Raw genomic sequence first — 26,788 nt, 5'->3', positions numbered from 1 at the left:
AATGATCACAATCTCTCGTCGTACTGGCAGGTCCGAGGGTCACGATTGGCCATTGGATACTTTATTTCAACAACCGCAAGGACGGTGGGCAACAGGCGCTGTTCGGATATAAATACGACATGTTTTAAATGTGCCGTCACGAAAATGACGGATAGCAGTAGCAGTGAAAATGGAGGTACATGGATAGCAAGCTGACACGCATATGCATGTGGAGGACAATGTAACAATGATTTGGAGATGGCGACAGCAACACATACCCGGCTTGAGCTCTGATCAGCGGCTTGTGTCTTGGCAGATGACATGTCATTGGCTCCTTATGGAAAGTCGCCCTGGCTTGGATCATGTTTCCTCGTTTCCCCGCTGCTGATTTCTTTTTCAATCAGTCATTTGAGCGAGAGACGGGCTTAGAGGTTGAGGATCTTGCATGAACCTTCAAAAACAGTCGGAATCATTATACAAAGAAAGTTCTGATCGTCTGATGCAGCTGTGATATGTGTCTTGGACTCTGTAGCCGAGGTCCCGCCGTTGGTAGTAAGTTGTCAAGGTTGTGCATGTAGGTAGTCAGATTCTCTAGTCAAAATTATGCCATTGTCATATCATGCGGCAGACCATGCCATGTACAATATGAGAGCTTGACCGACTGATGAAGATTCATCTATTGTTCATGTAGTTGATAAAGAGCGTTTTGTTGTTGCTAGAGCTGTACGTCCGTAACAATCTACTCTTAGTATCATCGAGTAGCTTTGCCATTTTGGTGAGCTCCACGCTCGTGTACTTGTCATACTCGAATGAAACATGACCTGTAAGTGGAACAATAAGCTCCGAGACAATGAAGGCGAGTATCAAATAACAAGAAATGTGAAATTCGGCTTGTGATTTAACAGGGGGCTGAGTCTTGGGTGCTAAGATCATCTGATGAGCTTGTTCCAAATGAGGCTGACCGGCCTTATGGCTGAGGAAGCTCTTTGACGCTGGCGTATATAATAAGTTTTGGCATTGGAGATGCCGTCAAGCTGAAGCGTGAAAATTACGAAATATAGGACTCTCAAAAGTATGTTCAGAATGAGCCTTGTATCGAGTCTCAGGGCATTTTCAGCTAGAGGACACGAAAAGATCGTCGACGCTTTGCTTCACGTATTCTGCTCAGTGAATTTTTGAGACTATTCGCTGATGAGATAGGAGGAGAGCAAAGGCGATGAGCATGGATGCCGTTTGCCCTGCCAATTTAGTATGCGCTTGGTGACAGATTGTGCCCACGGTCCAAGAGGACTCGATGCTTCCCTTGCACCGAACGTCTGCGAATCCCATTGCATTTGGGCCATGAGATTCACCGCATCACAGTGCCTTTTCGCAACAGACAAGTCTCCGAATTTCATCTGCAAGTGAGGTCAGAATCATTATCCTTGTGTCAATATTGATCAGTCCCTACAGCGTCTAGAGCCAAGGCTACGACGATAAGAATAGTACTGGTTTTCGGATTCGACGTTTCATTGGATAGAGCTTCATTGACGGTGTGCATACACTCAGCCCTATAGGCCAATGCACGCTTATAATAGTCGCCAGTGGCGCCAAGCTCAATGAGGTTCCCACATGTGGAGAGGAAGAGGGCATTGAGCAGTTCTCCATCAGTAACGGAAAGCTGCACCCAACCAAGCCTCATGCCTGTATAACTCAGAGTCTCGGCGTCTGCCTCGATGAGGATTGTGGCGTGAGTTGCTAGATGTTGCAGAACTGCCGAATCCAGAGTCAGCCGGAATATTCTCCTTGCTTTTCAGACGGATGATGTGTGCGTCTGATGGTCAATCATACAGTGATTCATGAGGAAGCATTCGGTGCGTGTCGTGGACCTGCCCAGGCTATCGAATGGATCCACGCTCCTGATGCCGCATAGGCTCTCTGGGTTTTGCAGGATACAAGCTACTTCATCCGCCGCAACCTCTTGCGCTGCATCAGCCTGCTGCTGCTGGTGCTGCTGGTGGTCAACGAGACGCTGCCGTCGAGCAGCCGAATGACGCGCCGACGCCGCCTGAGAGCGAACTGCCTTGCGCCACGACGAGTCACCAGGGCCCCTGACTTGGATAAAGGTCGGAGAAGCGATCCCCGACGCTCGCGAGGACCTGATGCCCTTTGACGGAGGCATTTCTGCGGCCCTGGGCCAGAAGCAAAGACGCGATGCCCGTTGTCAGATTTGAGGGGTGATACTCTAACGGCGCCCGTCTGCGATCCTAAAGTCCCACTGTCCACGCCAAGACCTACAAATACTATATCCAGTTTAGTTCCACTGGAACCTGGTGCTGTGCCTCCATTGTTAGCGCAAAGTGGGAATCCCCCGGGGCTTGAGATGCTCTGAGGCGGCCAATCACGAGGGACGGTGGCGCTGATCGGCCTGAATACACTCCGTGATAGTCAGCTTCCGAGTTGTGAGTCGGGTTCATGATAATGCCTAGCTTATGTATACTAGGTATATAAAGAACGTGGCTTTCATGTAAATATCATTTCATTCTATCATATATTCTCCTTTCAAGCAAGAAAACAACACTTGAGAAAAAGAGGCACTCGTCCATCACCGCCGCCACTTGAACTTCACTTGCCGAAAACAAAAACACTGTAAACTTTGTGTACATATCTTTCACTTTCACTGTCACTTCCATCCCCGCCATCATGGTTACGATATCTGCCGAGGTGGAGATTCAAGCGTCTCCCGAGACTGTTCGCTCTGTGGTCAGTCCATGGTTTTTTGTCACTTGTGGATCGCTCAATTAAAGGATTCATCAGTTTATGAACTTCTCACATTACAAAGAGTGGTCGAAATGGACATTCACACCGCAAGTCCCAGAGGTCAAGCCAGATGATCTAAAGTCCGGGGACAAGCTCCAAGTCGATTTGAGTTTTATGAAATTTCAACCAGTTGTACTGGTAAATTTTCCTACCCTCATCCCATGTCCTCACAAGACTGATAGATCACGTACTAGGATAACTCGGCAGAGCGGTTTCAGTGGGACGGTAAGCTGGAACCGATATTCTCTGGCAAACACGAGTTCACTTTTGCACCGAGCACAAAAACTCCGGGCGGCACCACGTTTACACAGACGGAAGAGTTTCGAGGCCTCCTATCGTTCCTCATGAGACCGGGGTGGAGTTTTGCCAACTCCACCTTGGAAAACTGGCAAGCATTCAACAAAGATCTGAAAGAAGAGGTCGAGAAATCTTCAAAGTAGGAGGGAATTCATGGGGTGACTTTGGATATAGAGTAATCGCAGGATACCAAGAACTTGGGTGCCATTGATGGTAAACATCTGTATCCATACAACTTGAATTTCAAATTATGAACTTGACCATTCAAAGCATGCCCTGACTCTGCTAGCAAGTAGTATACTTGTCCAAATCACCCGGAAATATCCCAGGCATCTTCTCCCACGAAACCGTTGGCAGAGTTTGGTTACACGCTTGACCTTCGATAGAAGGAGCATACACTATACAATTGTGGCCCAAGCACATGGAAACGTTGGAACCACTGGCAACTTCCTCTGCCACCGACCTGACCTCAAGCTCCATATAGGCTGCACCCCCTTTTCTGCCTTGGGTACTTTATTCAACGGATCTGGTGCTTGTATCTCCAAGTACTTGGTGATTTCTCTGAGAGATTTGAAGGCCATGCTTTCTTGTCTTTGTAACAGGTCTGCGTGCAATTTCCAAGTCCAAATATTGAGGTTGGCGTTGCATTCTTCAGACTCAAGGCTACTCGAGCTTCCCATATCATCACTCTGGTCAATAGAGTTATTGGGATCTGTTGTCCGTGCCCAGTGCACTCTCCGTCTAATCTTCCTCATTCTTCGACGGTAGGATTCCATGATATTCTTCGTGGTCTTTTCTCGAGGCATAATTCGACACTGCATTGTCTGGAGAGGGCGGTCACTGTACCAGTACTCGGTCGCTATTTCGTGCGCCCAGAGGTTTCCCGGTAATTGTCCCCAGCAGTCAATCCAGATCCCTCTGTCCTCCCACTGGCTTCTAACCAAGCGATACGCAATAGGCTTTATCGTAAGGAGATCCTTGGCGACGACGGTGCCCAACCTCACAGGCAACTCATTGAGAAGCATCTTTTCGGCAACGGTCACCTCGTGTCGAAATACATGGATTGGCCTGCTTTTGTTGAAAATATCCATTCTCAGTTCATTCTCCAGTGGTAGCGCCCAACTGGAATAACAAGGGCCCCGGTCATGCTCGGCATCTTCGGTGTCACCATCCTGCATGAAACTCTCGAAATGAGGGCCCCAAATGCCCATCTCCTGCCATCCTTTTTTGACGTAGAGTCGAGCTTGTAACAAGAACGAATCAGCCTCTCCAGCTGAACTGCCATTGAAGCCATGACCCGATTTCAGTTTCGACTTGTTCACGCCAAGTCGATTGGCTTCCAATTCGACCAAGTCGTTGAATTGATAGGCAGGACGTGACCGATGCTTGTTGCGAAAATTCCGCCATTTTTTCCAGTCCCCTGGCCCTAGTTGTCCGAGGGCAAACTTGGTCATGTTCTTGCAATAATATGGTCAACAAGCTACACCGAGACGTTCCCCAGGCGTAGAATATTTGTTCTCCTTTCGCTCCTCGACTCAAAATTACTATTTATCACATGTACGTGAATTCGAAAAAAAAAAAAAAAGCTTGTCAATGCTTTAGAAAAGAATAATGGAGTTGTCCCGAAGACAATGGTCCAGGATTCAAATCCTTGTGTGTTTGCTTGTCTCGACCTGGAGCCAATGAAAGGGTGGAATACATAATCGTCGTTCCAGATCCGGTAATGTCTCGCCTGCATGCGGTGGGCGATCCGCATATTATACTCGATCCCTTGGAATCCTATTGCGGCGATGAATAGGAATGTTTCAAGCAAATATGAACCAAAATTGTCCTATAAAACCTTGAATCAAGAAAATATGCCTCATTGGCCGCCCCATGCGAATCATCTCTCTTCAGACGGTTTTACAGCAGCAGCATTGCATACCGCTAGGTTCAAAGAAAATCAGAGATCGATTACATAAATTGCCAGTCAAGTGAAATACATTGAGACGACGAGTATGTAATCTTTGGATTATAATTCGACAAGCAGTTGAAATTGGTACACAGCTCCACGAGGTATAATGGATTATATATATGTGCATCAATTACATCGCATTATAGCATTATATCCCAATAACCGCTCAATTATGTCCAAGAAGGAAATCAGATTTCGCCCAAGACGCCTCTGCTAAGATACAGGTAAGATGGTTCTTTATTTCGTTCTTCGTTTCATCTCGTGACAAAATTTGCAGATTTTATCGTCATGTGATGGTATATGTATATCGAATAGCAGAAGTACACTGCAGTACAACGCTTAAGATTCGTTCCACGGAGTAGATTGTAAGAGTGCTCGAGCTTTATAGGGACGGCGCCTCCCAAACAAGCAAGGGTATCATGATACAAGCGACACGGCTCTGGGCGGCTTATGCCGCAAAAATTATTTCAATCTTGGCTACCGGAAGCCGCGCTCTCTCGACTCATCTCGTGGGTAGGCACTTGATGGCTCAACTATGATTTGAGGAATCTCATCAAAGCTTAGACTAGGTAGTCGCGGAAACGGTACAGGCCTCGACGGCGATCCCGAAGACGAGTCTTGCGAACGCCTGTCTGAGCGAGACCTGCCACCCAGGTCTCCATCAGGGGCCACGTTGTCGAACATGTCCGCCACTTGAGCGCTCAGCCTTCGATCGCGCTCTTTCGATGGACCTGAAGAGTAATCGGGCGGTGGTTCATTGAAATGAACGGGCGTTGTAGCTCCAGAGCGCGTATCGTCGAGGCTTACGTCGTCGTAGGTCGGAGGATCATGCAAAGGTAATCCAATCTCGCCGAGGTCAGCCTCTGTGATAATTTCGGGACTCGAGCCTGCAGTATCTCCGTTATGCTGTGTCGACAATCTCCTTGGAGTAGTTGCCCCGGATCTCGGGAGCCCGGGAGATGAGAGGTCGCGCGAACTGTCGAAACTCAATACTGAGCTAGCACTCCGGTCTCTCCGATGCGACAGTGCCGACGGCGACCTAGTCGATAGGGAAATACTGGCGGCATCCGAGAGAAGCTGGACTCTGTCGCTCTCCTGACTGTTGGCGCGAAGTCTCGAACCATCATGCCTCGCCACGCCCAAACCCTCGTAACTGACACTGGATACTGCTCGCGCACGTTGTTCTTTGATCTGAGCCTGGTGTTCGCGCAACTCATTGCTCGCGTTGGACGAACTGGCGGCCCTAGCTCTTGATATCTCTCTCAACTCTCTCAAGGCCACATGGTCGCCCCGTCGCCTGGCCTCATCGCGTAATTGTCTGGTTTCGGCCTGTGCGGCGATCCGTTGGCGCCTGCTCTCGCGTATCTGATACATGGTTTCCATCTCTTCATCGCGCAAAGCTTCATGCTCCTCTTCGGTAGGATGTTCCACTACAATATCGACGCCGTCTCGGTCACCCTCTCGGCCAAGCACCTGCTCATTTGCGCTGGCGCCAGGTGAATAGGCTGGAAGCGTCATGATAGATCGTATGGATACATTTCGTTGCACGTTGGATGTCATGTTTTCGTTGCGATTTGCTGAGTTGTTACTTGTACCGCCAGCATTACGCCGGCTGGGGGCTTCTAGTCCATCATCATTGTTGTTCGCTTGTACATATCGGTGTCCCTTCTTTCCCTTTCTCTTCTTCTGCCGGCGATTCTTGGAGATGGCCCAGGCGATGGCGCCGCAGACGACGAATGCGCCGAAAACAGATGCAACCTGGGGTACAAGGTCAGTTCAGCTGCCAATCCGGGCAAAGGGCAATGGATGGGTGGAATCGTACAATGATGATTGCATTTGAGGGGTTGCCGCTGTTTTCTTGCGCATCTCGCAGATTAAGTTTGCTGTTCTGCGAGCGGGCCGTTTCCAGTGTCCGGTAAGGTAGATGCATGTTGTGAAGTATGAATTGCGAACGAGCGACTATTGGTGTATCGTATAGGTATAACTCAGACTATGAGCAAGGAGCTGCGCGCCTACCCGCTGGTTCTCGTGGAAAAAGCAAATAGAGTAAATAGTCGAACCAAAGGTTCTCTTGGGGCGATACGTATAGCCTATCGCATAATTGCGAAGCACCGAGCAGCGCTTTGAGAGGACCAAGGATCGTACACAGCTACTAGAAGCCTGGATGTTTCGGCTTTGACCTTCAGTCGAAAGAGAAGGAAGATGAAAGACCCGAGCGAACACGCGCAGATGAATTGACGCTTATGGGCTGCGTCGTCGGCGTTGATTAGCTACAGTCGAACCAGTATCTTGGCGCTGCTGCTGCGGTCCGCAGACCTTTGCCTCTCGTTTCTTGTTTTCTCTTGTGCTGAGTTGGACAACGTGACGTGGACGCCAAGTATCTGCCTGTTTCCCTAGGTATGTAGCTCGTACGCATGTAGCGTAAAGGAAATACCGTCTCCAAGGTAGGCGGACTGCTGTCCTGGACTTGTACGACCCTAGGTTCTCTAGGAAAGAAGAATTACAAGTTCCTTGAAGGATGGGTGATCCAGGTGTGTAAGTAGGAAATCTTGGTGCTCAAAGTGTTGACCTCGACTGCCGGCCCTTATTTGAGACGGATCTTCACTTGAGCTCCAGCGCTTCTAGGTTGTCAGTCCACTTAGGTTAGGGCCGTGGGGTTGGATTTTCGACCAAGTCAGTTAGCCGACCGAGGCTGCGCGGGGGCGTAGTTATTAGGTTGGCAGCACGTTGTTAGCGCTGTACTGAATGTTGTGGTATGAGAGAGGATCCGGCAAGCTCGGACGTGGTTTGTTGCCATGGACTGGACCTTGCGATCTACAGCAAGCAGAATACCTCTAATTGAGATGACGCCTATGGAGGACAGAAAAAGTCGCTTAGGTGGACAGGCTGGATGATGGGTGGAGGTTAAGTCAAGGAAGAGGAGAAATAGTAGAGATAGAAAAAAAGAAGCGCTGGGAATTAGGTAGGGTAACCAGCCATCGGGCGCATGAGCGAGTGAGTAGAATGTATTGTTACGTGGACGGGGAAAACCAATGTCAGATTTTGGTCTCTGTCGGCTCGTGTCAAATGGCAGTGCCCAGACTGGTTGATTGACACCTTCGTCCCTCCAATGTACCTCTCCCCTCAGGTGGTCGGGGATGGAGGGACATACAAAGGTCAATGACTGGAGGGCAGAGGGAGGGCCCTATGCCCGTACGTACATACACCACATGTCTGTGCAAAAAACCCCTGCATTGCCGTCGTGGACGAGGATCACTTAGGCCCATTGCAGTGGGACAGCCGAGCGACCATAATAATAACTACGGCAACCATCTCTAACTCTACCTGCTGCTCGCTTGGAGAAGAATCTGAGCGCGCCAATCGTGATGCATGCAATGTATCTCGCTTGCAACAATGCTATTTTCACGTTCTCTTGCTTGTCACTACACCATAAAACATGTGCAACATGGTAAGTGATGTCCATAGGTATTTGGGTATTTTGTATTGCAGCTACTTGTGGTCAGCCTACCTACGCAACTCGATTCTCCATTTTTATCTTTTGCTATCGACATCCGAGAATCCGATTCGCAAATTCAAGAAAAGCCGAACCCAACCTTGAACTACTTTGTACATCCGGCATGGCAAAACCCCAGCAAGTCGTCCATATGGTTTGACGTGTCTCAGCCGAATATCCGCGAAGCATTACTTCTCCATGGATTCTCGTGACTTGGACATAATAACAGGACTAGACTATGGATACCAAAGAAAAAGAAAGAGACCCGAAAAGAACCAGCGTTATATCCAACGTCACAACGTACGGGCATGGACTTGATTGAGGCCCTGACGCAATCACGGCACTGGCCTACTAGAGGTTAGAGTGAGGTCACTGACAGCTATTTCGAGCGACCGCTACATTAGGCACATTTTAGTCTGCCTAGAAGTCCCTGCGAGCGCCCAAGTCTACCAATTAGCCTGGCGCTTAGAATACAACTGGGGTGCCTAGGTGGTGAGAGTATTTTGTTTTGACATTCATTCAGCAAGATTGTCAATTGCCAATATCAGTGAGGAGGGGGAGACCGAAGAAAGAGGAAAAGAAAATTCTTCTCGAAGGACCGAGTTGTGGCTGATTCGTGCCTAGCCTCGGCGGCGGCGCAAGCCTCATATTGACCTATGCCCGCGTTTTGCTACGACATTGCCGACAATTCGAAGGAGGCAGTGAAGCTGGAAATCCTTAGCAAGCAAGCCGCTGGTGATGAAATACGGCGTGGCTGTGCAGAATCTTTTTTCTGGGCAATACGACTACAGCTTTCGCACAAGAATATACCGCATCCTGCAATACAATCATAAATATAGTGAAACAGCTGTCATAATCATCCATCATAACAGAGACACAGGCAGACAGGGCATGAATTAACACAGAATACATGTATGATTGTTTGTTTGGCCCCAAGCTCGGAGCATCGAGGGGTTTCCCGTACCTGCAGCTCATTCAGTGGGGACCATCGGGACATAATAGTGTGAGTGGGCAATGAGTGAGACACCCGTGGATGAATGTAAAAAGCATGTCTCAGTCTCATATCAGGAACCTGACCACTCGCCTACGCCCCCAACATTTGTTTTCTCTGCAATCCGTAAAATGTGCCAATGAATGGATCCATAAGACTTGGTTTCCTTGAACGTTCTTCTTCCATCCTATGCGCATCTCGTCTGATTCTAATTCCAGCTGCGTATACTGCAGACTCGGAGCCGGACCAAGCAAACAAAAATACTACCCCGACCTACACAGAGCGATAGGGCTGAGTTGGGAGGATCCATTGATGAATAGGAACATGGTCGCATGCCCATTGTTGATAAAACTGCGCATCTCATTCTTCTTCCACAATGTGCAAATTGCACTATTCAATACAAGCAATGTAGTTGAGAGACAATTTGCATACCATCGCTACCCTGCATTTCCAGCTTTCAGATTTTGGCTGGCTGCAATAACGGGCAAAAGCACGCGCTCTGCCCGAGTCAGACAAGCCATTGAGCAAAGGCAAAGCCTCATTCGTGCATCTGACCGCGTCAGCCGATGGCCGGGGCCCTGCTGCACCAAACCCTCCATTGCAAGCAAGGCAAGGCAAGAGGAGGATGAGAGAGTGTGAACCCCGACTTTTTGACTTGAGTTGGGGGGGAGGGGGGGCGGGTGGCACAACAGCTTTGGGAGACTTGCCTCCGCCCTTTGCCCATGCGCCAAGGCTAGAGAAGAGCTGACATACAGATCCGAACTCGATAGGAAGTACCAAAGATATAAGGACACAAAGCACTAAGTATTTCGGCCATGTGGTGCGACCAGACTTACTTCAGTGCGAACCTCGACGATGGCCACCTGCAGATATGCACGAAGATAGGTAATCGGCGAGAAGCCAGCCTACCTTGCTATATACCTTGTTCATGATCCAGCAAGACCAAAAATCCCCCCCAAGTATACTCTGTACAGACGGCACAAAGATAGTATCGTTACACCTGAATCAATATGGCTGACCTCATCTGGAACGGCATACATACAACACTGCAGACCGCCGCCAAAGCCGATAATTTTGACACAGAGAACGTCATTACAATGAATTCCCTACAGGCTGCCTCACGCCTAAACTGCTAGGCAATCGCGATATTTTCAAGAAGTATAGTTTCATTGGGATCAAGTCGATATTGCTGCGAGTTTGAGGATTAGACCCCGTAGCAATGCCGTCCTTGACAGTAGTGTTGCCTTTTTTTCTTTCTTTCTTTTTTTGGATGTGTATGTATCAAATTACAAAGTTCAACCAACCATCTTAGCTTGCACATAGGTCATTGTAATATAGTTTAGAGATACTGAGAGTAACTCTCATTCTTCACAAAAAATCTGCAATTGCAATAGCAAGATTGACAAGACGAGTGTTTTGACTCCTTATCACAGTCATATTCAAAATCGAGCCTGACAGTATTATGTAATGAGGAGGCATCTCGTATATCAACACACTCGATCTTTCTTACCCAAACTTCTTTTCAAACTTCTTCAACATACCCGTGACACCTCTCTCCAACCTGTCGGCATTCTCGCCTAGCTTGCTGCGCCCTTCTGGTTTAGGTTTGTATTTGACGCCATGCTCCTGGTCCGTCGGCCGGTACGCCTGCTGGTGGATATCCCACCCGCTGCCCTGGGGTATGCCCCCGCCGAGTGGATTGCTATAGTTGTAGTTTGAGAAACCGCCGGGCGGGAGGCCGGGGCTTTGCACTGGTTGCGACTGTGCGTGAGGCGCCGGCGTTGGGTGAGCATGCGTGGTCGCTTGTGAGTTTTGCGGAGGCGGAGGCGGGGGAGAGAATCCGGGCGAGCCTGGGAATCCAGCACCATAAGGACTTGCTAGGCCTGGCGAGGCCAAGCCTGGCGATACCAGTCCTGGCGATGCCAGACCAGCCGCTGGCATAGTAGCAGATCGTTGAAGATGGCCAAACTGCGCCGGCGGAAAACCGGGACTCGCTATGCCGGGGTGGCCTCCTGTCGGTGGTCCAGGGAACCCGGGACTCAAGGGCCCGTTCGGTCCGTATCCGGGCGTGTAAGGAGGGTTATGGTCCCCTACTACCGCTGCTCTGAGAGGATCGTAGCCATCATCCTCCATGGGCGGTGGTGTCTTTTCGCGATGTCTGACCTGTTCAGGTGCTGCTGGAGCTGCTGGATTATACGCCATGGGTTGGAAATTTGCAGGCGGTTCATTTGCCCCGTGTACAGCAGCCACCGGAGGAGGCGCAAAAGAAGGTACTTCCTGGTGCCCCGAAGCAGGTGTCCCGCGTGAGCTCTCGGATATGGCAGCTCTCTCCAGCTTTTGTACCAAAGGGTTCATGTCTTGTGAGTGGGCTCTGTGTGTCTGGACAGGCGGCGGGCCGGGCTCATCCAACACTTCGACCTGGGTCGGCGGAAGGACCCTCCTAATGCCATTGACGAATTGGAGCGCATCGGCGTGCGTCCAAAAGTAGATATCGAGAGAATGGAGTTTATAATGGTACTTGTTCTCGTTTCGAGGGTCATACGTCGGCAGATGCCACTGGCTCTGATCTAATGGGGGCCCCTGTATGCCGTCGACCGTGATGCTCACGACAACCTGTTGGTTGTATGAATACCTCAATTGTGTATAGTCCAGAACTGCAGTCAAGGTGGATTAGCAAACGAACCACATGCGAATGGCCTGGAGGAGAGCAGCCACTGCTTGCTTACATCCTTCCAGAGCATCCTGATCCTCGGTACCTGGCTGATTTGCGATCTCGACACGCGCCCGCCTATCTTGTGCATTTTCGAACAGATAAACATATGATCCTTTGTCAAACCGGTGGTGTCGTGGTTTCTCGGTCGGCGGTCCATAGAAATAGTGCACATCACCAAAGCTGTTCGACAAGAAGGGTCCTGGGTCAGTCGCAGTGTCGCTTTGCGTGGGAATTTCTTCTAATTTGATAAACTCACAGGGTGGCTACATTTTCTTCACCTGGCCGAACCGCCATAGTGAGAGATCAACCAGAAGGAAGCAGCAATGTGTATGAAGAGGCGACAGGCACAGAACTTCTAATGATGAGGTAAAGAAAATGCTCAGTAATGTGGCGACTAATAACAACCCATGTGCATCACGGCGTAGAATCTGTGGACTGGAAAAACCAACAGCAGGAGTAGGTCAGAAAAAAACAAGTCAAGAAGATGCAAAGCTCCAAAATCTCTCCTCATCAGCAGCAACAATTACCATGGGCGTCTACCTACATACAGCCCAGTCATCGACCTACCCTGCTTGCCATGCTTCTCTTCTCTCCCGCCCTTCGCCCCTCCAAGGGTCCAAGCCATCAATCTGCGCATGGCGGATTGCAGTTACTCGGCGCTTACGAAGGTCCTCTGAGAGGTCTCACGGGCTGCTATGGTGGGGTTGGCAGCACTTTCAGTGCTGATCGTTGCATCCAATCGGGCGGGGAGAATTGGAGGCGTTGAAGAGATCAGACAGGGGTCTTCTGTCTTAGCGGCCGGCCGACGCTCCGGGGTGGAATCTCTAGTTGGCGAGCCCTGGGTACTTAATGTACCAATTACTACCACTGCTACGTACTGCGCAGGCCGCCCAGCCTGGACTGGAACCTTGAAAAGGTTCCACCTTAGCTAACCTAGCTCAATTCAATTCGGGTGCTGACTTTTTCCGATTTGGCCTATCCAGAATTTTGGGATTTGGGGATAGCTTCATATCAATCTGGGCATTTTTTCTGTACACAGGGGTGTTGGAAAGGAATATACCAGCGGCGCAAGAACCCTCTCGTAACGACTCGACGGAACGCACGATTATATAATCCGTGTCTACATCCGCGACATCCTCGCCATCAACTTCGCACCCATTGCTTCTAGGCCGGAAGAAAGCCAGAAACTCCCGAAGCGCAATCCCAACGCCCGCCGGACAGCCGGCTCGAGGCACCAGCTAAAACCCCACCATCGGTTGTAAACATCGCTCGGAGTGGAGGAAAAATACAAATACCACAGGCAAGATGACGCTTCAACATCTTGCACACGTGTGCTCGCACTTGCAAAACGCCTCCAAGGCGCGTCTTGGTCTGACCAGCGCGCCCTGGAACACATCGAATCTACATCTCCTCCTGTCTCTACAACGGACAGGATTCCTCTCCTTTGTCACACGCGGTGGCGCCGTGCCCCCGGACCCTGCGACGCTCAGCACGTATGAGCCCGAGCCGCTCAACAGCGCGACCGTCGCGCGCCAGCGCCTGTGGGTTGGTCTCAAGTACAGCAACAACGAGCCCGTCATGAAGACCCTCAAGATCATCTCGCGGCCGACTCGGCCAGTCACTGCAAAGCTCGAGCACCTCGAGCGACTGTCCAGAGGATGGGATTCTGGCCCGACCAGGCTCATCCAAAAGGGACTCAACCTGGGAGAATGCATGTACGTCAGCACGCCCAGAGGCGTCATGGAGATCCGCGAGGCGGTCGAGAGAAAGATGGGTGGTATTCTTCTCTGCCGAGTCTCGCCATAATTGGCTTAGTGACAACAGCATTCAACACACTAAGGAGTCGATATCAAGGAAAGAAGGAGGTCCAATCAGACCGCACCCACGATGTACCATAGCGGCAGAGCTCTGGAAGAAAAGCAAGAGTCTAGCCATCGACACGAGAGGCGAGTAGAGAGAATTATGTCCATTCGATCAGGACACACGAGACACTGGGGGGCTGCGATCGGCGGGGAATAGAGCTCAAAAAGGATCACGTTTTGTACGAATCTTGTACAACGAATATGTTCATGTATCATACACACTCAACAATGGAGACAAATCTTTCAGCACGTATATCCACCGCCATAACTTTGGCCGTGATCACAATGATACGGGAGACAGGAGTGGTATACCAGAGAAAAATGAGCGGTCACTGGAAATGGTTCGTGTCTTGTCTATTCAAGGCGATATGATGATCATGACAGGAGGTATCATTGTGTTTCTCTTCCCGCTAAAACTAAATGTCATTTACACTTTGAAGCTGTATGACTCAAATTCATCCATTCTTTTTGGACTCTTCATGCAGAGGATTCTTGGACCACGTCCTCAATATCTTCGACCTTCTTGGGGTCTGCAGCGATAGTGGGTGTAGCCTTTTCTTGCTCAATGGCCTCTACTCCCTCATTGAGGAGATTGTCCTCCGCCTTTGGCGGGAGAGCATGACCATTTGTCCCATTGGTTGCTTCAACCGGAACGGTTGCAGGCACCTCAATCTCTGCGGGAGTCGCAAGCTTGGACTCCGTAGACTCCGGAACAGCCTCCTTTGTCTCAACCTCAATCTTGACCTCCGCCTGCGATTCCGGCTCCGGTGTCGGCTCGGATGCTTCTGAGAGCGGTGCGGCTTCAGTCTTCGCCTTATCTGATACCTGGCTCTGTATCTGGGGAACGACAATTGTATCTGTCGAAGTCTTGGCCGCCTCAATAGCAACCTCTGCACTTTCCGTTTGAGCAGCTACGGGCGCTACTTCATTTGCCGAAGGCTCGGTATTCTTGGCCGCGGTTTTTGCAACGGTCTTCTTGACCTCTGACTTGGCTGTGGTTGTGTTCTTGACACTGGTGTCCTTTTTGACTATATCCGCGAGCTTTGTAGCTGCCTTCTTGGCGTTGGCCTCTCCGTCCTTATTCATCGGTTTCTTTGCCGTACTGGTAGTGACCTGTTTCCGAGGTGGAGTGATGGGCACTTTGTCAGCAGCTTTGCTAGCACTACTCTGCGTTGGTCGCATCATACGGGCTAGGAAGCCCTCGTCCACAGGAGCCTCTTTGCGGGTTGGAGGATGATCCTTTGCCTGGGTCTTTGGTGGTAGTCCCAAACTTGGCCGTGCTCGGTTAATAGTTGAAGCTTGACGTCTGAGGGTCTTTGCAGGGGGTGCAGTCCCTGCAGGCGAGACGCCGCTGGCTCTACTGGCTGGTCTGTTGGAGACTGCTGGAGCCCTTGTGTTGTTGGGCTCTCTAGAAAGAGATCGCCTTGGAGGAGGGACACTGCTGCCAAGCTTGGAGCTGGAAGCAGTCGTGGGCGCGAGGATACTCGATGGCACCTTGGTTGGCCGAGTCGGCGATTTCACCTTGGGCTTGACGGCTTCAGCTGCCGGCGACAGGTCTCGCGCACTAGTCTTTTTGCCCGAAGGCTGCGGCTTCAACGCTGCGTTTCTCGAAGTGCTCTCTTTGGGAGCGGTGGAAATTGGCTTCTTTTCTGGGACCTTGCCTGTCTCTTGGGTTGACCCTTTGGCAGGGCTTCTTGGTGTCCGGACCGCGGAGGGGGATCCCAATAACCGGGAGGTCGTCTTGGTAGATGCTGGTGTAGGAGAAGTTGCTTCTACCGGTGGCTTGCTCGCAGGACTTGTCTCTTGTATTTGCTCCTTCACCTCCTCTTGTGCCGCATCTTCCACCTTCTCATTTGGTTCTGATGTTCCATTGGACTCGCTTGGTGTGCTCTCAGCAGTTTCATGGACTGTAGGATCAGCTGCTGTGAGTTTGGTATGCGTCTCCTCCTCGTCCACGATCTTGTCGGGGTTTGGTCCATGAGTGATCTCGGGCGTCTCAGTGCCCTTCTTGGGCGACAGTTTGGCAGATGAATCGGCTACAGGCGATTCTGGAATTGGCTCAGTGGCCAGGTTTGTTTTAAAAGCGGACACGTTCTTGGCCATGTTTTCCGTAAAAGGATCGTTCTTGTCTTGTGCGGGTGCTGTCGTGGAGTTGTCCGTCTCGTTGCTCAACCTCCTACTTGAGGCGGATATGGAGTCTCCACTGGGTTCTCGTCGCAACCCTACCCGACCGTCCTTTTCAAAGGCAACAAAGTTTGTGCGTACTTTCGACAGCGGGCGTGAGGGTGGTGTAGGTGAACCTGGTAGCAGACAAGGTTCGAGTTAGTAATGCAATGCAAAGTATAGTTTTGTGAATAAATCTGTCTTGGACGGTTGCTAATAGGATGACGTGCAATGGCGGTAAAATTATGGAGCTTGTGACGTGAGTCTCCTACATGGGCAAAGGAGATGTTGTGATGGCCAGAAAATATTGGTCATATTGTGCAAATGCTAAAACAAATAAAGAAACTGCTATCATAGAGGGAGCAGGAAGTGGGAGGAAGTGAGAGGAAGCGATAGGAAGGCGGAGGAAGGCGTTGAGCATACCGAGGGATGAATTGCCGGGACCAGGAGATCTACCTCTATCTGGCGGGCTGTCGCCTGGTTCATTCTTTTGCTCGAACATGGCTCGAAGATTCTTGACGCCCGACATGTTTGCGGTTTGTTTGCTGCTGTTGCGGCAAGTGCAAGCTCTTTAGAAAGGGAGAATTGGCGATGTTTCGATGGGTGCGTAGATTCCCCCAGAGAGAGGCGCAGGCCGAATTCTAGGAAAGGTAATTGTTGCCGGCCACTGCACACAATGCGCTATGCGCGAGTTGTCACCGATGGGAGGAGCGAGGCTCGATTTGAGAGTTGAGTAGCATTCCTCACGATGAGCGGACACGTCGAAGGATTGCCTGTATCTGTGCACTTGTCGGTGTACTGGAAAGGTGCAGAGATCAGATCTAAACAATAGAGATGCGTTTTTGTTTTGTTGCGTTTGTCGGGTTCGTGTAGTGTTACGATGAAGATGTACCTGTTTGCGCGCCGAAATAGCTTAGACCAGGGGCCAGTAGGGTAGCTTGCAGTAGCTAGCCGGCTCGGAGCTTTGACGCAGTGCACGCCTTCGGTTATGTAGGTACCAAACGTCGTTCTTGAGGTGTGTGTACTTCGTACGTCGTACGTAGGTAGGTACTCTGTATACTTTGTAGAATTGATTGCGTGGCTGAACTTCAAGGATATCAATCGAACCACCTGTCAGTCAAGTGATGCGAGGGATAGAGTTGAGTTGTGATCCTGTGATCACCGGGCAACAAGACAGTTATAAAATTACTGAGGTGCTGAGACGTGAATCTGGAGGTTTATGCGATCGCTGTCAGTCAGTCGGGGTCCAACTTATTAATCTCGAGGATCCCCCCAAGCAAAGTGATGGTGGTGGGTTGCTCCCGTCCCCCAGGGTTTCGAAATTGCCTTATGTTAGGCAATTATTTCCCACGTCTTTAATATTGTAATTTCAGGGGCTCCAGGAATTTCATACCTTATGGGATGGGCGCAGAGGTCGATAGGTAGTAGGATGTCCTATCCTGTAGGTCTCTGTGACTGCTGCCAGGCCGTTTTTAGGTAGGTTGATTGGGATGGATGGGTGATGTGTTGAGGTCATTAAGCTCACGACTTGCCAGAGCTACCTAGCACGCCAATGAACTAGTAGAGACCGCGTGCTTAGGTAGAGAAAGCCGAAATGAATGTTCATGTGCTTTTCGGGTCGTTGCAATTTACAAGAGTCAGTCAAAGAGGGACCTGATTTGTGTGCTGAAAATATTGCCGCAGGCGCTGTCAATGACAAGACTGAGGAAGGACTGGCAAGCTGCTTTTCTTGCTTGCTTTCCTGCCTGGCAACACTCGTTACAGATGAGGGGACTGTCATATACGACGTAACCACGGAATTCTGGATCCAAAGTGGGCACTGTTGTTTACCTGCTCCATACGATCACATAAGGCTCATTGGTGCACCGGGGGATGGAGACGCTGGGCAGACGGGCATGATTTGACGATCTTCCAGAACGACTCCCGCCGCAGGAGCTCGCAAGCGGCCCCGTCGCTATAGATTAGGGAACGCAAGACCCTCAAAGACCCTCTTGGACAGGGTCTGCATTGTCGGTTTCAAGTTCATGGCACTTTCTCAGATTTTCAACTGCCAGTCTGGCCCATTGTTCCATCTCTGATGATTTCTCGGGTTAAAACAATTGTGGATAGCTTTTGGATTATACTTGTCTCAGTGCGTTAAACCGTTACTCGTCCATACACAATGAATGGACAAACATGTGATGCACATGGATGTCAGCTACCAAAGGCCGGGAAGACACTTTATAAACAAAAGGATATTTATCTAGTACAGATTGCCCATGTAAGCTGCACATTACACCTGTTTGCCAGGTTACTTGCATTGCAGTTTGTCGAGAGCGTGAATGGTAGGCGGCTATATGGCAATTGCTTACTACAACCATAGCCGAATTCATGCCAAAACTCATCGGTTCCAGCGTCACTCATGTGCAAGTCATTTTACCCCTTCATTCGATGCTGACGAAGGAAGCCGTGCTGACTTTGCAAGTGGATAGAGGAGACATACCATGACCTCGAATCTTACCCTCATGTTCTCTGGTAACAGGGCGCACACTTTGCTCTCTTCAATCCAACCAGCAGATGAGCAGGGCTCCGGTTACGGGGATTCGGTTCAGAAAACGCCCTAAGCATAAATCCCCGCTAAACTGAATCCCGTCAGCCATTGGGGCCCGAGGTCGCTGGAAATTTTAGCTACAGTCGAGCTTTGCTGCATTTCACCTGCCTTTCCACCACGGATTGAGATTGAGCTTGGGTCTCAGCACATTAGCAGCAGCATCGCAACCATGTCTTCTCGTGTCCTCAGAATTGGTGAGTTACCTGCCACTACCGGATCGACCTCAATTGGGCCATAGCTGCCTGCCAATTCCTCCTCCTACTGACGATTTTGCGCTCCCAGGTCTTATCCCCGGTGACGGTATCGGCCGTGAGGTCATTCCGGCCGGTCGTCGTATTCTCGAGGCCCTGCCCTCTTCTCTCGGCCTGAAGTTTGAGTTTACCGACCTCCAGGCTGGTTTCGAGACTTTCGAGAAGACCGGTGCCGCCCTGCCGGACAAGACCGTCGAGGTACTCAAGAACGAGTGCGATGGTGCTCTCTTCGGTGCCGTGTCCTCGCCCTCCAAGGCTGTCAAGGGCTACAGCTCGCCCATTGTTGCCCTTCGCAAGAGATTGGACCTCTACGCCAACGTCCGTCCCGTCAAGACTGTCTTGTCCGCCCCGAACCCCATCGACATGGTGATCGTCCGGGAGAACACTGAGGATCTGTACGTCAAGGAGGAGAAGACCTACGATGGCCCCGATGGCAAGGTTGCCGAGGCTATCAAGCGCATCTCCTACAAGGCTAGCTCCAGAATTGCCACCATGGCCGGTGAGATTGCTCTGAGACGTGAGAAGATCAGACAAGCTGGTGCCCCAAGCATCCACAAGTCTCCCCTCGTCACAATTACCCACAAGAGCAATGTCCTGTCCCAGACCGACGGCCTTTTCCGTGCCACTTCCCGAGAGGCTCTTGCCGCCGCGAAGTTTGCTGGCAAGGTTGAGGTTGAGGAGCAGATTGTCGACAGCATGGTTTACAAGCTATTCCGCCAGCCTGAGGCCTACGATGTCATTGTTGCCCCTAACCTGTATGGTGACATCTTGTCTGATGGTGCTGCTGCCCTTGTCGGTTCTCTTGGTCTTGTTCCCAGCGCCAACGTTGGTGAGGGTTTCGCCATTGGCGAGCCTTGCCATGGCAGTGCCCCTGACATCATGGGCCAGGGAATCGCCAACCCTATTGCCACCCTCCGCAGCACCGCGCTCATGTTGGAATTCCTGAACGAGGAGGAGGCTGCCGCCAAGATCTACGCTGCCGTCGATGCTAACCTGGAGGAGGGCAAGCTGCTCAGCCCTGACCTTGGTGGTAAGGCCAAGACTGATGAGGTTGTCGAGGACATCCTCAGGAGACTGTAGATACCCGGCTAGATAAAGATGTATGATATTTACGTTTTGTAGACGGATTGGATACCAAGGTAGATAAGAAAAACAAAAGCGTTGTTTTGCCGGTAATCACTCTGCATCTTCCGACTCTTGACTCTTGCATTTACTTTAGTAAAATTCCGGCTCGTGATGCAATTTTCTCCATGTTCCAACCTCTGCATCCTTGGGTTTACTAATCGAACCATCATTCAAAAACTCTTCAATAATGCTGTTGAACTTCTCGGGGGCTTCCCAAAACATAAAGTGACTGCCACCCTCGTCTTTCTTGATGATGGCAATCTTACAGTCGGTAGTTTGTTCTCGGATCCAAGCCCCCGTCTCCAGCGGAAACTGGCCTCCTTCAGCACTGATGACCAACACGGGCATATCCAGCTGTGGTATGACTTTTCGCCAGTCCTGAGAAGCATGATTTCTCAAAAGTTGCAAGGCAATGTTCTTGGGACACTTTTCGTTTTGCGACAAGAACCAGGCCAGATCCTCCTCTGTAACCTTGTTCGTGAACATGCTTTTGATGGCCGCCGGTATCATTGTATCGAATACTTGTGGGAGCTGATTCAGCACGTCCTGAGTGAAGATGGCACCATAGTTTCTGATCTGTGCGTCACTCCAGCTTGGATCGATCAACATGCATGGAGCTTGATCTGCAATGACAGCCTTGTGAATGTGATGCCTCGACTCGGGATGAGTCTTCCAAAAGGCCCAAATGACAGAAGCCCCCACGGAATGACCGACTGCTGTGCAACCTATAAGACCGAGAGCATTTATGAGGTCATTTAGATCTCTTGCGAGGAGGCCGACAGTATACTCAGATGCTGGCTTCTCCGACTCTCCATGACCGCGATAATCGAACGTTGTGACGCGGTGTCTGGCGTGGAAATACTCGACTTGCTTCCCCCATTGAGCTGCGGTCTGTCGCCAACCTGGTAAGAAAAGAATGTTTGCACCCTCTAAAGGGCCCATCTGCGTGTAGCTGATTTGCGTTCCATCTCTTGTCGTGATCAAGCCTTTACTTGCCATTTCCAGGTTGATGGAGAATGGTGCCAACATCAATTCTGGATAAACTTTAACAGGCGAGGGGAATCATAACTGTAGTATTCCAGCCAAAGACGCTAAATTATCATCTAAAATGCTTAATTATCTTGCAATTCAGCTTGCAGTACTATGGTGGTTTTTAAGGGCGTCCATGAATTAATTATAAAGCGTGACCTCACCACAATGCTGTTAGACGTGACGGTATGCTGCGATCCAGAACAGAATCCATCAATTCGACTCATCTCATGTGTACAATACGTCAAGACATACATGCATTAGGAATCATATGCTAATCCAGGTCTTTTGAGCAATTATATCCGTAATACACTTTATCGCAGCCTTCGAGCTGCCAGCATACATCATGGTTTACCACGAGCATGCGTAACTCGGCTTCTCACTCAGGACGAAGTTGTACTCTTAACAATAACGACGCGTCCAATGCAAGTTGTTCGCACAACGACTGATACAAGGAAGATGACTCGATATATGGCGATCAAGACGCGACCCGAAAAATATCGCGAGAAATGCGAATCCGTGATACACAATGCAATAGCAGAGTCGCTATGTCCAAGTTAGTCACATAGCCCCACCATATTGTCACTGTCGCCTTGGCTATGCACGAAGCTTCAGGGATTCCGGAAAAAGCACGCCATTCCGTAAGGTCACGAGCAATTGGCGATGCCAGTGGATGATGCCTTGCCGTCTACGGCGGCATACAGGGTTGAGATCGGGTTTGCGGGGAAGACATGAAGCCGGCCTTGAGGAGACGATGGGCTTTTCGCATTGACTACCGATACTTCACATGCTCGATTAATACCCCTAAAATGTTCCGTGTAACTTTTCCCGTCCCCTCTTTGCCCAAGTCCAGGGACCAGTTGAAGGATATAAGGCTGCCTCGGAACCATTGGATCAACATGGCGCCTTTCTAATTATCCCACTTATTTACTATATCATAGCGCTTCTGATATAGTCAACTGTGTCAACCTCGATATCATCTGAGATGGGTAGGACTAGGCATTGGTCCCTCTGGTCCGCCATGAGAATTTCTTATTTCCTTGCATCGGTCCTGCTCGCTGCCAGCACCTTTGCGGCGTCTGCCCCTGGCAATAAACCTAACATAGTTTTCATATTCACTGATGATCAAGATTACCATCATGACTCACTAGAGTATATGGAATCACTACAGAAACACCTTGTGGCCAAAGGAACATTGTTCACCAATCACTACGCTACAATAGCGGTTTGCTGTCCAAGTCGCGTATCTCTAATGCGCGGTCAGGCGGCGCACAACACAAATAATACTCAGGTGGCTGCCCCTGGGTAAGCTCTAAACCCCTTGATTCTCTTGACCGCTGTCATGTACTCACGATCGTTCAACAGCGGTGGCTATCCCAAATTTGTCGCCGCAGGCGAAGATAGCAACTATCTCCCTCATTGGCTTGTACGAGCGGGATACCGTGCCGAATGTATCTTCCCAGATCGTCCCGCTTGACTGAGGGAAGATGTAGAACTGATCATTTTCAACAGATATTGGAAAACTCTACAATGGAAATTCTTTGCTCAACTACTCTCCAGCACCAAAGGGGTGGAGCCACATTGATGTTCTTGTAAGTGTTGTCGTGATTACGGCCCATATCAATGACGAACTGACCATGATGGAGCTTGACCCCTACATCAACGTTCACAACAGCGTGGTCATGTCGCAAAACGGAGAGACGCCGGTGTATTATGAAGGTTGGCAGCAAACGGACGTATTGCGCGTCAAGGCTCTAGCACGACTGGAAGAGCTCACAGCGAAAGAAGATCCCTTCTTTCTCATGATTGCGCCAACTGCACCGCACGTGGAGAATGCCACAGATCCGCCGACACCTCCATCACGATACCTGGACAAGTATTCTAACCTGACATTACGATATCGGCCAAACTTCAATCCGCCAGACGAGTTACACCAAAAGAGGCCTTCTTGGTGGGCTGGATTGCCACGCCTGAATTCAACGCAGCTGGACGAGGTTCAAAAACTGCATCAGCGTCGACAAGAAGCGCTTGAGGGGGTCGACGATATCATTGAAGACACTATTCGTGCCCTCGAGCAGGCTGGAAAGCTGGAAAATACGTACATCATTTATTCCACCGATCAAGGCTATCACTTGGGGTCACATCGAGACGTCGGAAAATGTTCGCCGTATATTGAGGATGCCAATATTCCCCTTATTGTACGAGGTCCTGGAATCAGCGAGGGCCAAGTATCCCATCTCCCGAGTACTGTGACGGACTTTGCTCCCACCTTTCTTGATATTGCTGGATTGGCGATCGGGGACCGACCTCCATTCCTTGACGGCACCAGCATGCTGGAAGCATGGGAAGACCCATTGAACGTGACAATCGGTCGTCAAAAGGAGGCTATTAACGTAGAATTCTGGGGACGAGCCTTTTCCGAGATTCCAACGTGGACCGGCGGTGACAGCTACCCAGGAGTCTACAGGAATAATACGTACAAAACGATGCGCATCGTTAGTGACTCGTATGCATACGTCTACTCGAGTTGGTGCACCGGGGACATCGAGCTATATGACTCGGTTCACGATCCTTATGAGTTGAGCAACATTGCCGATTCGACAGACGTCAACTACCAGCGGGTAAAGTCACGCTTAAACGCATTGCTGATGGTCACGAAATCGTGCGAGACAGATATTTGCCGAGATCCATGGAGCGTCATTCAGCCTCCCAATGCGGCACCCAAGAAGATATCCAGCTTGGGCGATGCTCTGGACCCGGCTTACGATGATTTCTTCTCAACATTCCCTCGAGTCACCATTGCCGAATGCGTACAGTATCAATTTGCTCCAAATGAAGTTCCATTTTACCCACCCGAGGCACAGAGTGGACTGGGTCTGGCATTCAGAAACGAGCCCCAGTACTATGAGTATCCAGACGTTAAACCAATCGAAAAAGTTCCATATATAGCTGGTGGAAGTTGGGAACAACGACACGCAACATTTGATATGCTTGTCGCTGCCGGGAGAGTACTGAGTGCCAATGAGCTGCAACAGGCTTGGAACCAGACGACTTGCAGCGAAGGACAAGTATGTCAAGAGCAGTGGCCATAAAGCTGTCTATGAATGAATCCGATTTTCTTAATTTGCCTGCATAATTCTTAGCAGACGATTGATTAAAGATCAGTGCCACACGCTTCGCTTTATGATTGGTTTGTTGAAAGTGAACTAATATACATTGTTTATATATCATTTAATTTTGTCTTTCTTTCTATCTTGTTCTCATTGCATTTTCCTTTTTCTGTTTTTGGGAACAAATCAACGAGGGGGCAGTGCGGCGTAAAGTTGAACTTCAACGGCGGAACGGACTTTGAGATCGAGTCCCGGAGCCCCGTTGGACGCTCCGGGTTCCTATCCAACTCCATAATAAGCAAGGATGGCGCAATCCTTCGAAGGCCAAGCCTGACTGATGATATTATATTATTAAATGAAAGTAGCTGTAGTAGATGCATTTGAAATGGAGTATAAGTTCAGAACGTTTCTCGTGCAAATCCGGTCTCTGTTGCTAATCATTTCTGTCTTACTGACTCTACCTATCTGTTTATTGAATTTCAAACCGCGGACTAATATCGCACACGATGCATTGCAAGAATTCATTGTTGAACTTAGCAATCCTTACCACTTTGACTATCGCCAAGGGCCAGACAGATTATCAACCATGCCCTCTGCTCCGAGCATACTACCCAGCACCCAATCTGGACAAATCCTCTGATGCAGTCCAAAACTTTGCACAAGAATTTACGAGTGTATTCGACAGTCTAATCGAGTCCAGCGGTAGCGATGATTTTGGCGCCATCACGCCCAACACAACCTCATTCTCAGTAGTGCTGTTCTCGGGGAGCGACTCTGCTGGAGATGACCCCATCATATTCGAGTATCACCATACAGCAACACGCTTGGAGACGGCAGAAATTGTCACTGCACAGACAGTGTTTCCCATTGGCACGCTCACACAGCTATTTACTGTCTATGCTTGGCTCGTCGTGACAGCTGATGGATCTTGGGCCTCACCAATCACCGAGTTTCTCCCTGAACTCAAGCAAAAGTCTCCGAGCACTTCTGGATATGACATTGACCTCGTAGTCGACTGGGAATCGATCACTGTTGGAAGTCTTGCATCCCACATGTCAGGCCTTGTACGAAACTGTAAGCCGCGTTCCTTTTCGTTTCCCTATGACACTTTTGGTAGTTGAAAAATGCGAGCCTCCACTGACCAGGACCAGCGGACGCCTGCAATTTGGTGGAAGCTTGCGATAAGCAGGCATTTGTGGAAGCAATTTCCGTCCAAGTACCATATTTCCTCGCCGACACCACGCCAATCATCTCAAACGCTGCGTTCCAACTCCTGGCTTATGCCATTGAGACTCGTTCCGGACAATTGTTTTCAGATTACCTTGCAAAATCGATACTCGAACCTTCAAACATGACCCAAAGCGGACTTCTCAGAGCAGACACACAGGTGTTTGGCGATAGCCTCAATTTCACGGCCACCGGCGAGCAAGCTGCCCTGTCGCTCTATACAAGCACATCGGACCTGGCCAGGGCTGGACACGCGATGTTGTCCTCACTCCTGGTGACCCCAGACCAGACCCGCCGTTGGCTACAACCCGTGTCCGACACATCAAACCTGCGTAATGGCGTAGGTCGGCCATGGGAGATCTATCACGCAGGCAAGTATGCAAACTCTTCGATACTCGACGTGTACACCAAGACGGGCACCCTCAGGCGCTACAGCAGCTACTTTGGACTGGCCCCCGACTTTGACGCCGGGTTTGCGATCTTGGCTCATGATATTGATGGCAACCCGGACCTCAACGTCTACGCCGACGTCGTTTCCCTCGCTTTACTGACGCTTGCGGAACTGGCTTCCAAGGAGGCGGCGGCCATGTTTGCGGGAGAGTACGCTGCCAGCAATGGGAGCAGCTATGCGGTGCTCAATGTTACGGATGAGGGACCCGGTCTTGTGGTCTCGCAGTTTGTGGTCAACGGATCGGATATCAGAAGCGAGGCGGCCGTTAGGACTGGGATCGAGATTGAGAATTTGGATATGCGGCTGTACCCTAGCAACGTGGTCAGCGGAAGCTTACGTCAATTTGTTGCGGTGTTCCAGGATAGAAGTGCGCTTGTCGATATGGGAACGCCAACTTGTATTACGTGGATGGACGTTGGGACACTTCAGGGCATTCCTACGAGGTACATAATCGAGGTTGATGACAGTGAGGTGGCAGTAGGCTTGCGGATACCTGACAGGCAAATTCGATTGGAGAAGAGCTGAGAATGGTGGACCATTGAATACTCTATAGTACCGCTGGACGTTACAGAAATCATAATCATGTCACGTTGAATAGAAATGTGGTTTTTTTTTTCTTTTCGGATATGCGAGTCTATCTATAATCTGGCCACTTTCTGTTGAGAAGAATGGGACATGCTCAAGAGACTTGGCGCAAAATTCTGGAGCATGATGGATATACAGATTAATGTCCATTTTTTCATGTCCTGAAATA

At 50.0% G+C, this 26,788-nt stretch overlaps 11 protein-coding genes across 11 annotated transcripts; 5 read left to right on the top strand and 6 right to left on the bottom strand.

Annotated features, from left to right (window-relative positions):
• Positions 1-1,160: 1,160 nt before the first annotated feature.
• Positions 1,161-2,140, bottom strand: PFICI_15119 (uncharacterized protein; the record flags this gene model as incomplete). Its single annotated transcript, XM_007843700.1, has 3 exons — positions 1,161-1,376; positions 1,430-1,731; positions 1,810-2,140. 3 exons carry the CDS (start codon positions 2,138-2,140, stop codon positions 1,161-1,163), a joined length of 849 nt encoding a protein of 282 aa, XP_007841891.1.
• Positions 2,141-2,661: 521 nt separating this feature from the next.
• Positions 2,662-3,218, top strand: PFICI_15118 (uncharacterized protein; the record flags this gene model as incomplete). The annotated part of the gene is made up of 3 exons (XM_007843699.1): positions 2,662-2,721; positions 2,776-2,916; positions 2,973-3,218. 3 exons carry the CDS (start codon positions 2,662-2,664, stop codon positions 3,216-3,218), a joined length of 447 nt encoding a protein of 148 aa, XP_007841890.1.
• Positions 3,219-3,473: 255 nt separating this feature from the next.
• Positions 3,474-4,529, bottom strand: PFICI_15117 (uncharacterized protein; the record flags this gene model as incomplete). Its single annotated transcript, XM_007843698.1, has 1 exon — positions 3,474-4,529. The coding sequence occupies one exon, from the start codon at positions 4,527-4,529 to the stop codon at positions 3,474-3,476; it is 1,056 nt and encodes a 351-aa protein (XP_007841889.1).
• A 977-nt stretch (positions 4,530-5,506) lies between these two features.
• On the bottom strand, positions 5,507-6,959 carry PFICI_15116 (uncharacterized protein; the record flags this gene model as incomplete). Its single annotated transcript, XM_007843697.1, has 2 exons — positions 5,507-6,787; positions 6,852-6,959. The coding sequence occupies 2 exons, from the start codon at positions 6,957-6,959 to the stop codon at positions 5,507-5,509; spliced, it is 1,389 nt and encodes a 462-aa protein (XP_007841888.1).
• A 4,060-nt stretch (positions 6,960-11,019) lies between these two features.
• On the bottom strand, positions 11,020-12,520 carry PFICI_15115 (uncharacterized protein; the record flags this gene model as incomplete). Its single annotated transcript, XM_007843696.1, has 3 exons — positions 11,020-12,167; positions 12,240-12,406; positions 12,483-12,520. 3 exons carry the CDS (start codon positions 12,518-12,520, stop codon positions 11,020-11,022), a joined length of 1,353 nt encoding a protein of 450 aa, XP_007841887.1.
• Positions 12,521-13,531: 1,011 nt separating this feature from the next.
• On the top strand, positions 13,532-14,032 carry PFICI_15114 (uncharacterized protein; the record flags this gene model as incomplete). Its single annotated transcript, XM_007843695.1, has 1 exon — positions 13,532-14,032. One exon carries the CDS (start codon positions 13,532-13,534, stop codon positions 14,030-14,032), a length of 501 nt encoding a protein of 166 aa, XP_007841886.1.
• A 533-nt stretch (positions 14,033-14,565) lies between these two features.
• PFICI_15113 (uncharacterized protein) lies at positions 14,566-16,780 on the bottom strand (the record flags this gene model as incomplete). The annotated part of the gene is made up of 2 exons (XM_007843694.1): positions 14,566-16,388; positions 16,675-16,780. 2 exons carry the CDS (start codon positions 16,778-16,780, stop codon positions 14,566-14,568), a joined length of 1,929 nt encoding a protein of 642 aa, XP_007841885.1.
• A 2,230-nt stretch (positions 16,781-19,010) lies between these two features.
• On the top strand, positions 19,011-20,172 carry PFICI_15112 (putative homoisocitrate dehydrogenase; the record flags this gene model as incomplete). The annotated part of the gene is made up of 2 exons (XM_007843693.1): positions 19,011-19,035; positions 19,124-20,172. The coding sequence occupies 2 exons, from the start codon at positions 19,011-19,013 to the stop codon at positions 20,170-20,172; spliced, it is 1,074 nt and encodes a 357-aa protein (XP_007841884.1).
• Positions 20,173-20,307: 135 nt separating this feature from the next.
• Positions 20,308-21,216, bottom strand: PFICI_15111 (uncharacterized protein; the record flags this gene model as incomplete). Its single annotated transcript, XM_007843692.1, has 1 exon — positions 20,308-21,216. The coding sequence occupies one exon, from the start codon at positions 21,214-21,216 to the stop codon at positions 20,308-20,310; it is 909 nt and encodes a 302-aa protein (XP_007841883.1).
• Positions 21,217-22,267: 1,051 nt separating this feature from the next.
• On the top strand, positions 22,268-24,338 carry PFICI_15110 (uncharacterized protein; the record flags this gene model as incomplete). Its single annotated transcript, XM_007843691.1, has 3 exons — positions 22,268-22,551; positions 22,612-22,697; positions 22,759-24,338. 3 exons carry the CDS (start codon positions 22,268-22,270, stop codon positions 24,336-24,338), a joined length of 1,950 nt encoding a protein of 649 aa, XP_007841882.1.
• A 524-nt stretch (positions 24,339-24,862) lies between these two features.
• On the top strand, positions 24,863-26,559 carry PFICI_15109 (uncharacterized protein; the record flags this gene model as incomplete). Its single annotated transcript, XM_007843690.1, has 2 exons — positions 24,863-25,430; positions 25,508-26,559. The coding sequence occupies 2 exons, from the start codon at positions 24,863-24,865 to the stop codon at positions 26,557-26,559; spliced, it is 1,620 nt and encodes a 539-aa protein (XP_007841881.1).
• Between the last annotated feature and the right edge of the window lie 229 nt (positions 26,560-26,788).

Source organism: Pestalotiopsis fici, assembly GCF_000516985.1.
Source record: "Pestalotiopsis fici W106-1 unplaced genomic scaffold PFICI_Scf_15, whole genome shotgun sequence".
Lineage (NCBI taxonomy): Eukaryota > Fungi > Ascomycota > Sordariomycetes > Amphisphaeriales > Sporocadaceae > Pestalotiopsis > Pestalotiopsis fici.
This window is presented reverse-complemented; position numbering and strand designations above follow the sequence as displayed.